The sequence below is a fragment of the Chiloscyllium plagiosum genome, unplaced genomic scaffold, assembly GCF_037043375.1.
Source record: "Chiloscyllium plagiosum isolate Xiang-an unplaced genomic scaffold, Cpla_swu_hap1 HiC_scaffold_33, whole genome shotgun sequence".
In the NCBI taxonomy this organism is placed as follows: Eukaryota; Metazoa; Chordata; class Chondrichthyes; order Orectolobiformes; family Hemiscylliidae; genus Chiloscyllium; species Chiloscyllium plagiosum.
The window spans coordinates 11,916,669-11,935,081 of NW_028270171.1; the positions used below are offsets into that span (position 1 = coordinate 11,916,669).

General features: G+C 43.2%; 1 protein-coding gene across 2 annotated transcripts in view; it reads left to right on the forward strand.

Moving 5' to 3' along the window:
* LOC122542208 (paired box protein Pax-6-like) overlaps window positions 1-16,297 on the forward strand; it is a 75,034-nt gene extending 58,737 nt beyond the window's left edge. For both annotated transcript variants that reach the window (XM_043679690.2, XM_043679693.2), the window contains exons 6-9: window positions 2,140-2,290; window positions 4,656-4,753; window positions 12,315-12,474; window positions 14,111-16,297. In XM_043679690.2, the coding sequence (XP_043535625.1) occupies window positions 2,140-2,290; window positions 4,656-4,753; window positions 12,315-12,474; window positions 14,111-14,196 (495 nt within the window). In that variant the 3' untranslated portion in view covers window positions 14,197-16,297. The remainder of the gene's footprint in view (window positions 1-2,139; window positions 2,291-4,655; window positions 4,754-12,314; window positions 12,475-14,110) is intronic.
* Window positions 16,298-18,413: the final 2,116 nt, after the last annotated feature.

An 18,413-nucleotide genomic window follows, 5' to 3' on the forward strand; every position in this document is an offset into this window, starting at 1 on the left:
CTTGCTGCCAACACCTTTCTGCACACTCTCTGTGACTCCTGTCCTGCAATTCTGCCAATCCAGCTCTCACTCACCAGTGGTCTAGGTTCCACAGGCAATCCTCAGCCTTGGGGCCTGGGGTATCATTGGCAGCAGCCACTACCTCCCCCGTGATGGTGCCATTCGATGTAGCTACTGGTGTTTGCCTGGCAACCTTGGCAGCCATGGTGTGGAGGTGCCGGTAATGGACAGGTTATAGTCCAACAGGTTTATTTGGAAGTACCAGCTTTCAGAGCGCTGCTCCTTTGTCAGGTAGCTAGTGAGGCAGGATCATAGGAGCCAGAGTTTATAGTAAAAGATCAAAGTGTCATACAACTGATGCGAAATATTGAACAAATCTAGATTACTGTTAACTCTTTAATCTCTTAGAATGGGGATGCAGGTTTCAAGTGATTGATATGTAAATCCCAGAACCTCTTTCAAGTCACAGTCCTGAGACAACTTAACGTTTTATATATAAAAAAGGTGACATCTCAGCTCAGACAATGCATTAAAGGTGTGAGGTTAGAGTTCTGTCTGTATCCCATCCGTGAGTCAGACTGGTTCTATTTCCAAAGTAGGAATTAATAAAATGTCACATGGACTGACTGCCCACAGTTTGAACAAAATAGAATGCATCTGCAAATATAAATCTGGTGAGACCTTCATCCCACCTTCCTCCAACCCTCAGGGTCTTTGATCCCGTGAAAGGCTGGTTAAGTGCAGGGCTGGCACTTCAGCTGGTAAGCCTTTCTAAAAAGAGGGGAGACAGTTCTCTTGCCAACTAACAACTGTAAGAATCACGGATGCTGTAAATCAGAAACAAAAACAGAAAATGCTGGAGAAATTAGAGTTAACATTTTGAGTCGGGTCCTGAGGAAGGGTCACTGGACCTGAAACGTTAACTGATTTCTCTTCACAGATGCTGCCAGACCTGCTGAGCTTTCCCAGCATCTTTTGTTTTTGTTGCTAACACAGTTCTCTTGCTGGTTTGCCACCTTCAATATCACCCTGAGAGGACACCTAGCAATTGTATACTGGGTCTTGATGCTCTCAGGATGGGAAGTCCTATTGTAAGGAGTTGAGCTTAACACTTCTGTTACTATATCAGTGAACTAACAGCTGGAATGCCGGAGTGGTCTGTGTAGCAGCAGCACTCTGGAATGCCAATGGCCTTTGAGTGGAGCTCTGGCAACATCTATGATCAGGAGGAACGTGAGGTTCTTTGTTCTTTCTGTTGAACATTTCTTCCCAGGGACACTTTATCACAAGATCACCAGCTATAACAGAGCTGAAGCTCAACAGTCTAGAGCTGGCTCTTCAACCCCAGTTGAATTCTGCCTTAATCGTTTGCCACCCTTGGTTTATTGGAGCATACCTGTTTCTAAGTCAGGTGTCTATGGGTTCAAGCTCCACTCTGGAGATTTGAGGGTATAATCGAAGCTGATGGAGCTGTGAAAAACCGGGGAGGGCTGCAGTGTTGGAGATGCCAACTTTTAGATGAAATGTTCATCTAATCTGTGCTGTCAGTCAGATGTAAAAACATTTCATAGCACTGCTCACTGAAGAGCAGGGCAGATCTCCTCACCCAAAATTGTTTTACATTCTCTTAAATTGTTCAATGATGATATTGCATTCATGTGGAGAATGTGGGAGTATGAACCTAGACCTCCTGGCTCAGAGACAGTGACATTACCATTACACCAGGAGAACACGTGGTCCAAAGCTGGACCAGCATTATTCAAGGCAGATGATCTGATCGTTAACTCATTGATGTTTGTGGAATCTTGCTGTGCACAAATTTCGTTCCACATACTCTGTGTAGTAGCAGTGACTGCAATTCAAAAATACTTCCTTCCCCGCAAAGTGTTTTGTGACGCCCTCAATATAAATGCAATTCTTTCTTGACTTTGTATTGACTGATTTGCTGCAATGTTCCTGATAACTGTTCCCTTATTAATTGTATTCAATTTCCTACTGTTCGCAACATATCATTTCTCAAATGACTTTTGCATTTGAATGCTGTGGCATTTTGCATTATTATTATTCTTTAAAACCCTTGAGGCTTGCCAACCTAACTTTGCAGGATGTTTGTTTTTATTTTGTCTTTCTCACCTCAAGGTATGGTTTTCCAATCGACGTGCCAAGTGGAGGAGGGAAGAGAAACTCCGCAATCAGAGGAGGCAGGCGTGCAGTGGTCCGAGTCACGTCCCCATCAACAGCAGCTTCTCGCCTACTCTATATCAGTCAATTCCACAGCCTGCTACCTCAGGTCATTATCCCACAACTGGTCACTCTATTAGTCCATACTGAATGCTCCCATATATCACTGAACATTTTGCCTGACCCCTCCTTTTGACACCTCTATTTTTGCCTCATCTTTAAATGAAATCTTAAACTGAGACCCTCTCAACTCAAGTGGATGTAGTAGGTCCCAAGGTACTCTGTTGAGAAGGAACGAGGTGCGCTCTCCTCAGTGGCCTAGCCAAATATTTCCCCACCCACTAAAAGCAGCTGATCTGCACCTTACGGTATTGTTATTTATGGGATCTTACTGTTCACAACATTGGTTACTATGTTTCCTACATTAGAACGGTGATTACACTTCAAAATTACTTAATTGGCTATAAAAGTGCTTTGAGATATTTTGAGCTTGGGGAGGATGCTATGTAAATTCAAATGATTTCGCTTTCGCTCTCCAATGTGCTCTCATCTTCTGCTTGGGTTCAGATGCACACAAGGGGTACTATGAAATTGTACTCTGTCTTCACCTGTCCCAATCACATCCCTATGAATTCTTGACCCTCGTGTTATTGTTTCCTCTGGACCACTGCCTCCTTTATCCCTCTGTGCCATTACCTCACTGCTGATAGCTTGGCCTTGAATTTGAGCTCAGATACTGATATTCTAGCCTTGTTCTATGAATCAGGATTGGTTCAGTTCCTGCACAGGCTGAGCTTACTTAAGAGGCCCTCCTTCTCAACTTCTCCCCTGAGGTGTGGAGACTATCAGGTTAAACCACCACCAGCTATCTCTCTCTTACAAGAGAACAGCCCTTCAGGACCATGATAATGTCACTTTTATCATTAGACTAGATTAGATTATCGACAGTGTGGAAACAGGCCCTTCAGCCCAGCAAGTCCACACCGACCCTCCAAAGAGTAACCCACCCAGACCCATTTCCCTATGACTAATGCACCTAACAGTATAGGCAATTTAGCATGGCCAATTCACCTGCCCTGTATATCTTTGGACTGTGGGAGGAAACCAGAGCACCTGGAGGAAACCCACGCAGACACGGGGAGAATGTGTAAACTCCACATAGACAGTCACCCAAGGCTGGGATCGAACCCAGGTCTCTGGCGTTGTGAGGCAGCAATGCTAGCCACTGAGCCACTGTGCCACCCATTATCCTTCAATGGCATGTGGGCGCTGCTGCAAGGGCATCATTTGTTGCCCAGCCTTAATTGACCTTGAGCTGATTCATTTTCCAGATACATTGCTATGGGTCTGGAGTTACATGTAAGGATGGTAGATTTCTTTTCTTTTTGATCACTGGTGAACCAGATGGCTGTTTACAGTAAGCAGTGATAGTTTTATTACTGAAACCAGCTCCCAGCTTTATAAATTGAGCTTAAGTTCCAACAGCTGCCCTGGTAGAATTTGAAACCACATGGGCAGCATAGTGGCGCAGTGGTTAGCACTGCTGCCTCACAGCACCAGGGACCCGCATTCGATTCCAGCCTCAGGCGACTGTCTGTGTGGAGTTTGCACATTCTCCCTGTGTCTGTGTGGGTTTCCTCTGGGTGCTCCAGTTTCCTCCCACAGTCCAAAAATGTGAGGTTAGGTGAATTGCCCATAGTGTTAGGTGCATTAGTCAGAGGAAATGAGTCTGGGTGGGTTACTCTTCGGCGGGTCGGTATGGACTTGTTGGGCCGTAGGGCCTGTTTCCACACTGTAGGAAATCTAATCTAACCAACAGACCATTCGGCTGCATCTCCAGATGACTAATGGAATGAAATTGCCACAATAACACCGTCATCTCATAATTGGCTATAGACCATATTATGGATAAATGGTTTTAGGAAATGTTGCCCTAAACTTCCAGGCAAAGATGGAATAAACTGCAAAAAGTTTATCAAAACCGTCTTAAACTGCTTGCAGGTAATCCTGGTTAGAGACAAAAAATAAACTGCAGATGCTGGAATCCAAGCTAGAAAAACAGGGGACTGGAAGAGCACAGCAAATCAGGCAGCATCAGGAGATGGTGAAGTCAACGTTTTGGGTGTAACCCTTCTTCAGTCCTTGCTTGCTGTGTTTTTCCAGCCTCCTGCTTGTCTGCTAATCCTGGTAACCATGACCAAATATGGAAGCATAAGCAGTGTTGGACAATAACCTATTTGACCTTGGGGGTGTGGGAGCATCACAGACAACACATACTTTGTCTATGCCCAACGTACAAATGTGTGCACCTTCCACAGCATGGCACAGGAATCCAAGGTGACTCTTTCCCTCCATAGTCTAGGACTGGTGAGGCCATTTGTGCCACAACAATTCCTGTCCAGGCTGAAACGAGCTCGATCAGTTTAAGAAGTGAGATATCGTTGACATTGTTGTGTTCCATTTTCTCTCTTCAGGACCAATCCTGGGCAGAAACGAGACCTCTCTTGCAAACAGTTACAGTACGCTTCCACCCATGCCAGCTTTTGCCATGGCAAATAACCTCCCTTTGCAGGTATGATCACCAAAGACGGGAATGGGTTGGCAATGGTTTGACCCACTGATTTCTCCATGTTGCAGGCAGTGCCAGTAGGTGGCAATGGTGGCTCACAAGTGAAAGCGATGGAGCCCCTTTGTGACCCATTCTCGATATAATGTATAATCCCGACCAGCGTCTGAGTACAATACGGAGATTGCTTCATTATCAGAAATTTGGTTCCATGAGTGAAATTTTAAATATTTAATTATGGCTGTGGTTCAAGTAAGATATAAAAATTATTATTTGACCCACTTTAGGCTGTGTAGGTAGTTCTACTGGTAGCCTACCTTAAAGAATACTACCAAAAACAAACATTGTTATTATTTATCGTGCTATTTATGTGACTTTGCTGCATGTAGAACTCAGGCAGTGGTGCCTTGGTTCCACTCTCGGGAATGTCGAACACAGACAAAGGCCACATCTTGGAAAGTCAAACACATGGAGATACTGCAAGTCAGATGGTTGAACGGATAAGGATGTCACACTTTGGAAGTCTGGGCATGGTGAGCGAGAGTGGCCTTGCCAAGATGTTGCAAATCAAGTTTAGGTAAATTACATTAAAGTGAATCTGACTGCACTTAATGAGCTCTCGCCAACAGAACAATTTTACAGTCAACCAACTTTAAATGGAATGACTCTAAGTGAAAACCTGCAGTACTTACAATAAAGAAGAAAAGGAATCCTGCACATATTTATGATAACTTTATTCCTTGTTGCTTTTTGTCAAACCATCTTGCCAGTTTAGTTTGGGGTAGTTAAAATTTACTATGGCTATTCTATGTTCTGTGACAATTGCAAACCTATTTCTCCCTAAAATTCTTTTTCGCCTTTAGATGGTTTGCAGTGTTTCCCTTATCTCTTCATTCAGTTCATTTGGTTTCTGTTTTAGTCTTTGGTTAGTTTGCTGTTTTTTTCTATTGACATATAGTTTGGCAGATCAACGACACACTCCCCCTACTTGTCTATCCTTTCCGATGAAAACCTGCAATAATTATCATAAACCTTAGTTAGTCCTGTACTTTTAGGTTTTTCAATTATTCCTTCTGTGCCTAATTCATTACTCCTTGCCTTGAGCTCCTCAATTTTATTTTCATGCTGTGTACATGTAGTTTAATTTGTCTTCAATAGTCCCTTTTATTATTCTAATAGTTTAATGACTTGTCATGTCAGCTTTGTTTTGTTGCTTTCCTTGGTTTATCCATTGCTGTCATCAATTATTTCTGTTATCTTCTGGCTACTGTTATTTTTGCCATATTTGTCCCCCATATTTGCTCTCATCTGGTTCAGATGCAGCCTTGCACAGCAATACAGGTTCTTCCTGCTCCATTACTAGGGCTCTTGTTTTGGATATGGATTTTAGTAAGGCGTTTGATAAGGTTTCCCACAGTAGGCTATTGCAGAAAGTATGGAAGCATAAGATTGAGCGTTATTTGGATCAGAAAATGACTAGCTGAAAGAAGATGGTGGTTGATGGGAAATGTTCATCCTGGAGCTCAGTTACTAGTGGTGTACCACAAGGATCTGTTTTGGGGCCACTGCTCTTTGTCATTTTTATAAATGACCTGGATGAGGGCATAGAAGGATGGGTTAATAAATTTGCAGGTGACCACTTAAGGTAAGTGGAGTTGTGGATAGTGCCAAAGGATGTTGCAGGTTACAGAAGGACATAGATAAGCTGTAGAGCTGGGCTGAGAGGTGGCAAATGGAGATTAATGTGGAAAAGTGTGAGGTGATTCACTTTAGAAGGAGCAACAGGAATACAGAGTACTGGGCTAGTGGTAAGATTCTTGGTAGTGTAGATGAGCAGAGAGATCTCGGTGTCCATATGCGTTGATCCCTGAAAGTTGCCACCCAGGTTGATAGGGTTGTTAAGAAGACATACAGTGTGTTAGCTTTTATTGGTAGAGGGATTGAGTTTCGGAGCCATGAGGTCATGCTGCAGCTGTATAAAACTCTGGTGCGGCTGCACTTGGAGTATTGTACAGTTCTGGTTACCACATTATAAGAAGGATGTGGAAGCTTTGACAAGGGCTCAGAGGAGGTGTACTAGAATGTTGCCTGGTATGGAGGGAAGGTCTGATGAGGAAAGGCTGAGGGACTTGAAACTGTTTTTGTTAGAGAGAAAAAGGTTGGGAGGTGACTTTAAATAGAGACATATAATATAATCAGAGGATTAGATAGGGTGGACATGGAGAGCCTTTTTCCTTGGATAGTAATGGCTGGCACGAGGGGACATAGCTTCAAATTGAGGGATGATAGATATAGGACAGATGTCAGAGGTAGTTTCTTTACACAGGGAGTAGTGGGAGGTCTGGAACGCCCTGCCTGCAGCAGTAGCAGATTCGTCAACTTTAAGGGCATCTAAATGATCATTGGATAAACATATGGATGAAAATGGAAAAATATAGGTTAGATGGGCTTCAGATTGGTTTCATTGGTCAGCACAACATTGACGGTCGAAGGGCCTGTACTGTGCTGTAATGTTCTCTGTTCCATGTTCTATGTTGACCTATGAAATGGAACCCTTTGTTCTCACACACCAGTCTTTCAGCCAAGCATTCACCTCCTTGATTTAAATATTCTTTTGTCAATTAGCACATGTTTTGGGATAACAATAATGAGACCTGATTGTTGAATTTAGTTCCTGACTTCTGATATTCCCTGAGCAGGACTTTCTTCCTTTGTTTTTCAACTTTGGTCCTAATGTGAATCACATTAACTGGCTCTCCCCCCTCATCTTCCCTCTCCTTTGCTCTCCAGCTTCTTTGAGGTATCATTTAACTAGAAACAGTAGAAAGAGCACAACACTGGAATCTTGGGAAATTAAGCGGTAGTTTCCTCCCAGACGTTGATGGAAGTCTGGAACTCCCAGCCTGAAAAAATGGTAGGGGCCAAAACACTCCTCATCGTTAAAGAAAGTACTTAGATATGGACTTGAAAGGCAACAGGTCGAGAGCTGCAAAGTGATTAAGTTTGACAGCAAAGAATGACCACAAAATCAATAAAGAGGAAAATGAATGAAAGTATGACAGAGATCTAACCAAGCACAAAACAGATGGTAAGAATTTCTGTAAATATTTGAAGAGGAAAAGAGTTAACACAGCAAGGATTAGTCCTACAGAATGACTTGATTGACTTGATAGAGGTTTATAAGCTGATCAGGGGAATAGATAGAGTAGACAGTCAGAGACTTTTTCCCCGGGTACAACAGAGTGTTACAAGGGGACATAAATTTAAGGTGAAGGGTGGAAGGTATAGGGGGGATGTCAGGGGTAGGTTCTTTACCCAGAGAGTGGTGGGGGCATGGAATGCGCTGCCTGTGGGAGTGGCAGAGTCAGAATCATTGATGACCTTTAAGCGGCAATTGGATAGATACATGGATAGGTGCTTAAGCTAGGACAAATGTTCGGCACAACATTGTGGGCCGAAGGGCCTGTTCTGTGCTGTATTGTTCTATGTTTCTATGTTCTATGTTCTAATGAAAGATGGAAAATCAATAATGGAAATTAAAAATTGCCAGACAGGTTGAACAGGTATTTTGCATTGGTCTTCACTACAAAGGATACAAATAACATTCCAGAAGGAATGAGAAATTGGGAAGTGGAAGAGAACGAGGAACATAAGAAAACCACAATCATCAGAGAAGTGGGATGAAGTACATTTATGAAGTGCTTCGTTGGCTGACACATGCATAGGTCCGGATGGACTTGATCTTAGAGTCTTAACAAATTGGCTCATGAGGTAGTTGATGCATTAGTTCCAATTTTCCAAAACACTCACTTCAGGAATGGCTCAATTAAATTGGGAGATAGTGAATATAATTATTTTCTTCAGCAGGTAGAAGATAGAAAGCAAAAAGCTTTTGGAGTACTAGGCACAGAGCTGGCCGCCCTGCTATAGGAAGGATATTATTAAATTGCAGAGGGTGCAGAGAGGATTTACAAAGATGTTACTGGGGCTGGAGGTTTTGAGGTATAAAGAGAGGATGGAAACGATTGGACCTTTTCCACTAGAGCTCAGAAGGTTGAGGGGTGACCTTATTGAGGTTTATAAAATCATGAGAGGTTTGGATAAGGTGACTAGCAAAGGTCTTTTCCCCAGGGTAGGGGAGTTCAAAACTAGGGGACATATTTTTAAGGTGAGAGGAAAAAGATTTAAAAGGGATCTGAGGAGCACAGACAGTGGTTCATATGTGGAATGAACTGCCAAAGGAAGTGATAGATGTAGGTACAGTTACAACATTTAAAAGACATTTGGACAGGTACATGGATAGGAAAGGTTTAGAGGGATATAGTCCAAACGCAGGCAGGTGGGATGAGTTCAGTTTGGGAAACTCTGTTGGCATGGACGAGTTGGACCAAAATGTCTGTTTCTGTGATGTATGGCTCCATGACTCTATGACTCCATAAAGTAGGATCCTATGTTTTCCTGTGTACTAGCCACTGACTTGAAAAGCAACTTATGGCTGACTGAAATGGTTTGGAAAATTTTGAGGATATCATTGACCCTTATAATAATTGGAAGACATAAAGCCGTATATATTGATCAGGATGTACCTGTGTCCTGTGTAATAACCAAGACATTGTATCCTTTCTAGTCCTCAAGATATGACACCATGTTGTTGAGGACCATGTTTCTTTCTCTTTCTTGGGAATCTTTGCATCTCCTGTCTTGTGGTGCAGTGGTTAATGTTCCTGCCTCTGAACCAGGGCTTCAGTTTTGGGTCCCACTCAAGACTTGATGGCCAAGGAAGGTGTGTTCATTACACGGCCAAGGAGCTTGAGTATCAACTTATAAATCCACCTGACTCACACCGATGGCAGGTGGTAAGAACGGGAGACTTCCTATGTCAGCCATATGTCAGAATGTTGGAGCCTCTATCTTAATTATCTATAGCCCCAGACTACAGCAGGTACGGAGAACCCAGATTCCCTAAATGAACAGCAACATACCATCTCTCCTGGAGAAACAATGCAGATAAGTGAAAATGACCACTTACTTGCTTTCACTGGGGAAATCAGATGACGGTCTGGTGTTAAATTAGATGATTGGCAGACTCCTGGGTGGTGGTGGCTGACATGAGTCAAACCTAGCCATTTTCAGGGGCATCCGTGAAGGAGGTTCCACTGTTTTGAGATGAGACCAAAATCCAACTTTCCTCTCTCTCTCTCTCTCTAGTCCTGTCACATTCTTATGTAAGTGAGTACATTTCACAAACTATTTCCTGTTCTTTTCTTTTCCCTCTTTCTCACTTTCATTCATTCTTTCTATAATCATTCTCTCAAAGGCTTTTCAAGCTTGAGTTTGGTTACCTTGCATTTCCTAGCTCACCCCGTCTGGTCTCTTACACTTTTTAACCTTGCTATCATGTTGTATTAGTAGCCTCATCTTGCACTTTCCTTTCTCATTGTAAAACAAAATCAGCTGTCTGATAGATTCTCCGCAAACCACAAATTCTGGATTTGATTTTGGGAGATGGAGTTGCAGTGGGAGTTGGGGGGTTTGTGGTAATGGTAGTGGTGGGAACAGAAAGTCGAACCATTGGGACTGTCAGTTTCAGGTCACGGCTGCTGTTGGTTTTCCATGTAAATCTCCAGCCGTCCTACTTCACCTAACTCTACCCTTCCATTCCTTTAATCTTCGTGAATGTATTTAGCTTTCCACAACTGCGTGCAATTTACCTCAACCACTCTGTGCAACAGTTCATTTTGGATCTGTAAGAGTTGATCTCTAGCCAAAGGTGAGATCCTTCTTACTGGTAACCCAACAAGCTCCAAAACATCTCTGCTCCTCCAAACCTGATGATTCCACTGTAAACGCAAGAGCCTTGTTAAAAGATAATGAGCAGAGAGATCTGGGAATGCAGGTCCATTGTACCCTGAAGGTTGCTGCACAGGTGGATAGACTGGTTAAGAAGGCATATGGTATGCTTGCCTTCATTGGATGGGGTATTGAGTATAAGAGCTGGCAGGTCATGTTAAAATTGTACAAGATTTTGGTTCAGCCACATTTAGAATACTGTGTACAGTTCTGGTCGTCACATTACCAAATGAATGTGAACACTTTGGAGAGGGTGCAGAGAAGGTTTACAAGGATGTTGCCTGGTATGGAAGGTGCTAGCTATGAAGAGAGGTTGAGTAGGTTAGGATTGTTTTCATCAGAAACAAGGAGATTGAGGGGGGACCTGATTGAGGTCTGCAAAACCATGAAGGGTATAGACAAGGTAGATAGAGATAAGCTTTTTCCCAGGGTGAGGGATTCAATAACGAGAGGTCACACGTCCAAGGTGAGAGGTGAAGGGTTTAAGGGGGATACATGTGCAAAATACTTTACACAGAGAGTGGTAAGTGCCTGGAATGCATAACAAACAGAGGTAGTAGAGGCAAGCTCAGTAGATTCATTTAAGGTGCATCTGGACAGATGCAGGAGTAGGTGGGGAGCAGAGGGATATACAGATGCTTAGGAATTGGATGATAGGTTTAGACAGTGGATATGGATTGGCTCAGACTTGGAGGGCCGAAGGGCTTGTTCCTGGGCTGTAAATTTTCTTTGTTCTTTGTTCCACCTTTGATGGCCACATCCTCAGCTGACAAAGTTTTAAGCTTTGCAGTTCCTTCCCTTAACCTTTTTGCCTCTTTGTTTCTTCAATGCTCCTCAACACCAACCACTTTGAACAAGAATTTGGCCATGTCCTTAATATCTCATATCTCCTTATGTGGCTTGGTGTCAAGTTTTGTCTCACAACATTCCTGTGTAGTGACTTGGGACATTTTACTGTGTCAGATCATTACACAGAGGTGTGAAGTGATTCTTTTTGCTTGGAAGAACGCCAGAGGGACAATATAAAATAAAGTTACTATTCTAAAAGGGGTGCAGGAGCAGAGGTACCTTGATTTAAATGTTCATAAGTCAATGACAGGAGCAGTTAATAAAGCACAATGGTTAGGCCAAATGTGTTTAGAACGCTGGTTTGGCCTCAGCTGGAATATTGTGTCCAATTCTGGGCACTGCACTTTAGAAAAGATGTGAAGATGTTAGACAGGATGCAGCAAACATTCATGGGAAAGGTTTCAGGCTGAGGAACTTCAGTTATGTGGATGGGTTGGGCAAGTTAAGACAATTCTCCTTGATGGAGTGAAGGTTAAGAAGAGATTTATTTGATGGAACTGTTCAAAATCATGAAGACTTAGGGGGAAAACATCCTCATGGGTGGTCTGGTCAAGAGCCAGAGCACACAGATTTAAGATAATTGGCAAAAGCTGCACCAAGAGAAAACCTTTTCATGCAATGACTGTTAGGATCTGAAACGTGCTGCCTGAGAATGTGATGGAGGCAGGTTCAATTGAGGTACTCGGGAGCGAGTTGGATTATTATCTGTAAAGGAAAATGCTCCTGGGAATAGAGTGAGGGGAATTGTTTGACTGGAGATCCCACACAGCCACAACATGCCTCCTTCCACAGTGTAGCACTTCTGTTAAGACAAGCTGTCGTTGGCTGTTTCCAGAAGGTAATGTTTGCTATGTTCTGCCTTTTTCAGCAACCTGTCCAACCAGTTCCGGGTCAAACTTCCTCGTACTCTTGCATGATTCCAGCCAGCCCAGCTGTCAGCGTGCGGAGCTATGACACATACACTCCTCAACACATGCAGCCTCACATGAGTTCGCAGCCGCTGGCTTCGACAGGGGCTTCCTCTACAGGTGAGACCCATAGCTCACATGCAGAGAACATTTGGAATTGACTCACATTTTGACTCAGCTGTCAAAAGCTGTGCCAGCATTCAGTTCTGTGCTGCTGGCCCTTCCACCCAAGATGCTGTTTGTATTATGTGTTAACTGAGATGGCAAGTGTCTGTGGGCTCTTCCAGTTTGCAAGTTATAAAATGTAAAAGCTCTATTCAAGAAAAGAGGGAAAAAGAACACAGGAGTAACAGGCCAGTAAGTCTGGCATCAGTCATTGGGAAATACTGAAATCTGTGGTCAAGAAAATCTTATCAATGCACTTAGAAAAGCAGAGAATAATTCGAACTAGTCAACATTGTCTCATGAAAGGGGCTTCATACTTGATGAGAGGCTGAGCGAAATTGGATATATATTCTCTGGAGTTTAAAAGGATGAAAGGAAAACTCATAAAGACGTTCAGGAATCTCAAAGGGCTTGACATAGAGGGCTCTGAAATGTACCCAAAATAAAAACTGAAAGAATTGTAAATCAGAAACAAAATCAGAAATTGCTGGAAATCCTCTGCAGATCTGTCGAGTGACCCTTCACTCGACCTGAAACGTTAACTCGGATTTCTCTCCTCAGAGGCTGCCAGATCTGCTGAGCTTTTCCAGCAATTTCTGCTTCTGTCTGAGCTGTATCCTGTGGCTGTGGAATCTAGATCAAAAGGGCACAGTTTCAAGATAAAGGACTGTGTTTTAGGATCATGATGAGAAATTTCTTCACTCCAGAGGTTTTGGAAGTTTGGGAATTTGGGTTCAATTCCACCCTCGGGTGACTGTGTGGAGTTTGCACATTCTCCCTGTGTCCCCCTGGGCTTCCTCCAGGTGCTCAGGTTTCCTCCCACAGTCTAAAAATGTGCAGGTTAGGTGGATTGGTCATGCTAAATTGCCTGCAGTGTCCAAGGACGTGAAGGTTAGGTGGATTAGTGATGGGAAATGTAGAGTCAATGAGGTGGGTCTGAGCACGATGCTGTGCAGAGGGTTGGTGTGGACTTGATGGGCCAAATGGCCTGTTTCCACACTATAGGGATTCTATGAAAAAAGACTTGGCAAAATTGCTACAATGCATCTTGTAAATGGTGCATACTGCAGTCAGTGTAACTATTTGGGGCAGCATGGTGGCTCAGTGGTTAGCACTCCTGCCTCATAGCGCCAGGGACCTGGGTTCAATTCCTGCCCTTGTGTGACTGTGTGGAGTTTGCATGTTCTCCCCGAGTCTGTGTCTCCCACAATCCAAAGGTGTGCAGGCCAGGTGAATTGCCCATAGTGTTAGGTGCATTAGTCAGGGGCAAACATAGGGTAGGGGAATGGGTCTGGGTGGGTTACTCTTCTGAGGGAAGATGCTGCCTGACCCGCTGTGATCTCCAGGATTCACGATAACCTAGGCAGAAGACTGGCTCAAAAACTGTGATTGGTTTCACTGGATCGGAGAATGTTTAAGCAGGGGAAGCTAACAGAAATTTTCAAAATCAAGCATTTGAGATGAGAGATAGTAAAAGATGCTATTCGTGGGTCAATGGAATGGGACTTTCTTCAGGGCTATCTCTCAAAATCAAAGGGTCAAGTTAGAATGTAATACCCTCACACACGTCAATGTCTATTTTTTTCCACAGGACTTATTTCCCCTGGAGTGTCGGTTCCAGTTCAGGTTCCTGGAGGTGATCAGGACATGGCCCAGTACTGGCCTAGGCTGCAGTAAAGAGGGGAACAGGGACAAGGAACAGGAAAAAGAGTCCATCACATTTGACATGAAGCCAGATTCTGCTTATGATGTCTCAGAGGTGCCAGTGTAACATAAATCCACCCTGTTGAATTAAGTAGGGCTCAGTGGGTATATAAGTGATGACTGACAGCCTGTAAAATTGTGCTAACAATTCTGATATTTTTGCTTTTTTTTAATAGAAGGGGTATTTGATTACAGCCTGTTGCTATGCATATGGACAATCTTGAATCTTCAATGTAAAGCTGTCAGAGTTGTAGTTATGTAAATATAGAGGATTCCCATATTATGCCAAGCTGAAAAATATACTGGGAAAGATAGATATCGTTGAAGGAAGGACTATGGTTGAGTTTGTTGCTTTCATTAGCATTGGTGAAAATTCATTGAAGTCCTTAATAACTAATGCCCCCACATCATAAGACAGAGGGAATTGAAGGGTTTGTATGATTGGGCCAATGTCATTAGTCATTCATAAACTTGATGTTCCAGCACGGTATTGCTAATCATATTAATTCATCACAGAATGGTAACAGCACAGAAAGAAGCCATTCAGTCTAACGTCTCTGTGTGCTGGCTCTCCAAAAGACCGATGAACTAAGCGCCAGTCTCCTGCCTCCTCCCTGTAGGCCTGCACATTCTTCTTTGTCAGATAACAATCCAATTCCCTCTTGAATATCTCGATTGAATCTGTCTCCACCACACTATCAGACAGCCCATTCCAGATCCTAACCACTTGCTATGTGAGCCCTCACATCACCATCACTTCTTCCACCAATTATCTTAAATCTGCATCACCAACTCCACCCTCCCCACCCCCCACCCCCCCACATCCCAGCCTACCACCGCTGGGAACAGTTTCTCTCAACGTACTGTGTCCAGACAGGATTTTGAAGATCTCAATCAAATCTCTTCTCAAATTCTCCAAGGAAAATTGCTCTAATCCTTCTACATAATGGGTGGTCCTCGTGCCTGGATCCATTCTCATGAATCTTTCCTGCACCCTCTCCAATGCCTTCATGTCTTTCTGAAAATGTGGTGGCCAGAACTGGACTTGAGGCTGAATCAGTCTCTCACACAGGTTTAACATAGCCTCCATGTGCTTGTAGTCCACAGCACACTGAAGAAAGCCCAGGATATTATACATTTTATTAACTACTCTCTCAGCTGACCATTTTCAATGATATAAGCACACATACGCCCAAAGTAAGTAACCGTATCAATATTGATGGGCAGGCTGATATTTTGGAATATTCCCCTCTGCAAACCTCATTAAATGTAGAAATTTGTCGACGTTGAATTCCATAAACTTTACTAGAGCTTTGGTAAAACCAGAACCAAAGCATTTTTCAAGAACAACTTGATTTTATAAGAAAGGTTTTACAAATTTTGACTGGCTCACAAGTCAAAGATATCAGTCAGTATTTGAACCTTTGATCGAGGTACTTTCTCCTGATGTATACTGAATTTATGGTCTTCATGTGGAAACTTTGTAATGGAATGGAATCATGCAGCCATTAAGCCCATGTACTGCACCAGGTCTTTAAAGGTCATTGAGGTTGTGGATGGATAGACCAGTTCTTGATCTGCAGAACTTTGGTCACATGGGACAGGATGCCCCATGAATCACTGAAACCTGAAGGGCAGGACTTGCTTCTATTTCTGCCTCTTTTCTGGCACTGTTCTGCTGTAACTCAAAGCATAGTGTCGCTCAATGGACAAGATGCTAGTTTGAATGGTCGATAGCAAAGTGATGCAGATCTTTGGAAGAGTTATTCAGTCAGTTACACTCCCTCTGCTTTACGCCTGCAATTCTTTTCCCCTTACGCAGTTCCTTTTCGAATGTTACAATTGAATCTGCTTTTATCACCCTTTCAGGCAGTGCACTCAGATCAGAGCAGCATATCATGTCTGTATCCCTCCCTCTGGTTCTTTTGTTAATCACTTTCAATGGGGATCCTCTGCTTACCCACCATCCTGCTCGAAGAAACAGCTTCTCCCTGTACATTCTTACCAAAGCTATTTATAATCTTCAAAGTTAAAAATCACACAACATCAGGGTTATAGTCCAACAGGTTTAGTTGGAAGCACCAGCTTTTGGAGTGCTGTTTCTTCATCAGGTGGTTGTGGAGAATATTCTCCACAACCACCTGATGAAGGAGTAGTACTCCGAAAGCTAGTGCTTCCAAATAAACCTGTTGGACTATAACCTGGTGTTGTGTGATTTTTAACTTCGTACACCCCAGTCCAACATCAGTGTCTCCAAATCATGAATATAATCTTCAACACCCTAAACTTCCCTGCTTTATAGATAATAATCCCAGCTTCTCTCATGCCTCCACATCACTGAAGTACCATTACAGTGAATCTCCATTGCACCCCAAGGCCTTGATTTCTTGCTAAACTATAGTGCCCAGCATTATATCCGAAAATGTGTTGCTGGAAAAGCGCAACAGGTCAGGCAGCATCCAAGGAGCAGGAGAATCGACGTTTCGGGCATGAGCCCTTCTGAAGAAGGGCTCATGCCCGAAACGTCGATTCTCCTGTTCCTTGGATGCTCTCTGATCTGCTGCGCTTTTCCAGCAACACATTTTCGGCTCTGATCTCCAGCATCTGCAGTCCTCACTTTCTCCTGCCTAGCATTATATACCATGGTCTAGCTGAAGTTTAATTGGTGGACTGGTAATAGTTAAACATAAGAGCAACATTATACATGTCAAGGACACATCTGGAGCTAGTTCTAGTTTTGTTTCTTCAAATTTGAAATAAATCACCATATGCAGTACCTTATTGCAGAAACCATAAGTCAAAGTGCACTGAATCATCTTCACTTCATAACTTGACACTATGGAGCTCCATGCCTGCCCCAGGTCTCCCTCAACCTACCCATTTAAGACATTTGGCATGCAGCAAAGAGTGTAAAATGTGATGCTGTGGTGACAGCACAGTGTATCTATAATCTTTTGTCCACGGTAGGGGAGACATCAGGTGGCTTGATCACCTTTGGAACCTAGTGAGTGTCCAATTAATGGTCACTAATGCACTGTCTCCTACTACTACTGAGAGGTGTCCAAGGCAGGTGGCCTTTTTGCTGGCATGGGGTGGGAGGGGAAAGATCCTACCTATTCCTAACAGACACCCAGGTCCCCACCCACTCCCCAGACAAACCTGACCACTCTCAACCCCTATCTGTAGTCTACCAGCCTGGCCATGGAAACTGCCTGGACAAAGTTCAGGCTGTCAGTTTGGGATTTATTTAGTCACTGATGTCTCAGTTTGCTTCTGACTGAAGTTCACTCTTGGGACCTTGACCCTCACTTGCAGGATTGAGCAAACAGCTTCAAGGTTTGTACAAAACCTTGATTAAAGAGCTAACCCCACTCAAAAGCACAAAACTGAACACCTTGACAGAGACCAGCCAGTGATTTTCAGAGACTAATCCAATCCCAGCACTCACCGGATGGTTTCAAATTGCCTAAAGTTTGGTCGAATGGTTTTCAATGTTGAATATCCGGTATGTAAAAAGTTTTGAATTCTGAATTGTTGGGCATTTGCCAATCATTGAAATAAAATTTCACAATGGAATTACATGTGAAATTATGATTAGGTTGCTGCATTCATTGATTTATTGGTTAAAGGACAATTACAAACAAGCCAGACATATTATCTCTGGACATACCAGTCTTCCAGCTCATCCTCCAGTTGCAAACTCAGCATTTCAATGTTTCTTTAACTGGTTATATTTTGTGGTATAATTGAAAGGTTTGGGATAATCTAAACTTTGTGGGACCTGAGGTAAGTTATAATCTGGCAAACATCCTCAGACTAGACATTTTTTATGTAGTCAATCAAAAGATGTGGACATTGTTGGCTAAGTTAGTATTTATTGGACATTTCCAATTTCCCTTGAGAGAATGGTGGTGAGCCACTTCCTTGAACCTCCGCAGTTCACATACTGCAGGGACACTTGCAGTGTTGTCAGACATGAGGTAAGTTCAGGACTTTGATCTAAAGACAGTGTAGGAATGGTGATGTATTTCCAAATCAGGATGGTGTATGGCTTAGAATATAACAGCATAAGAGCCAGGCGTAGGAGTAGGCAATTCAGCCCCTCGAGCCTGCTGTCCCATTTGCAGTCATGGCTGATGTCATGTCAGCCTCAACTTTTCTTTCCTGCCTGTTCTCCATAACTCTTTAAC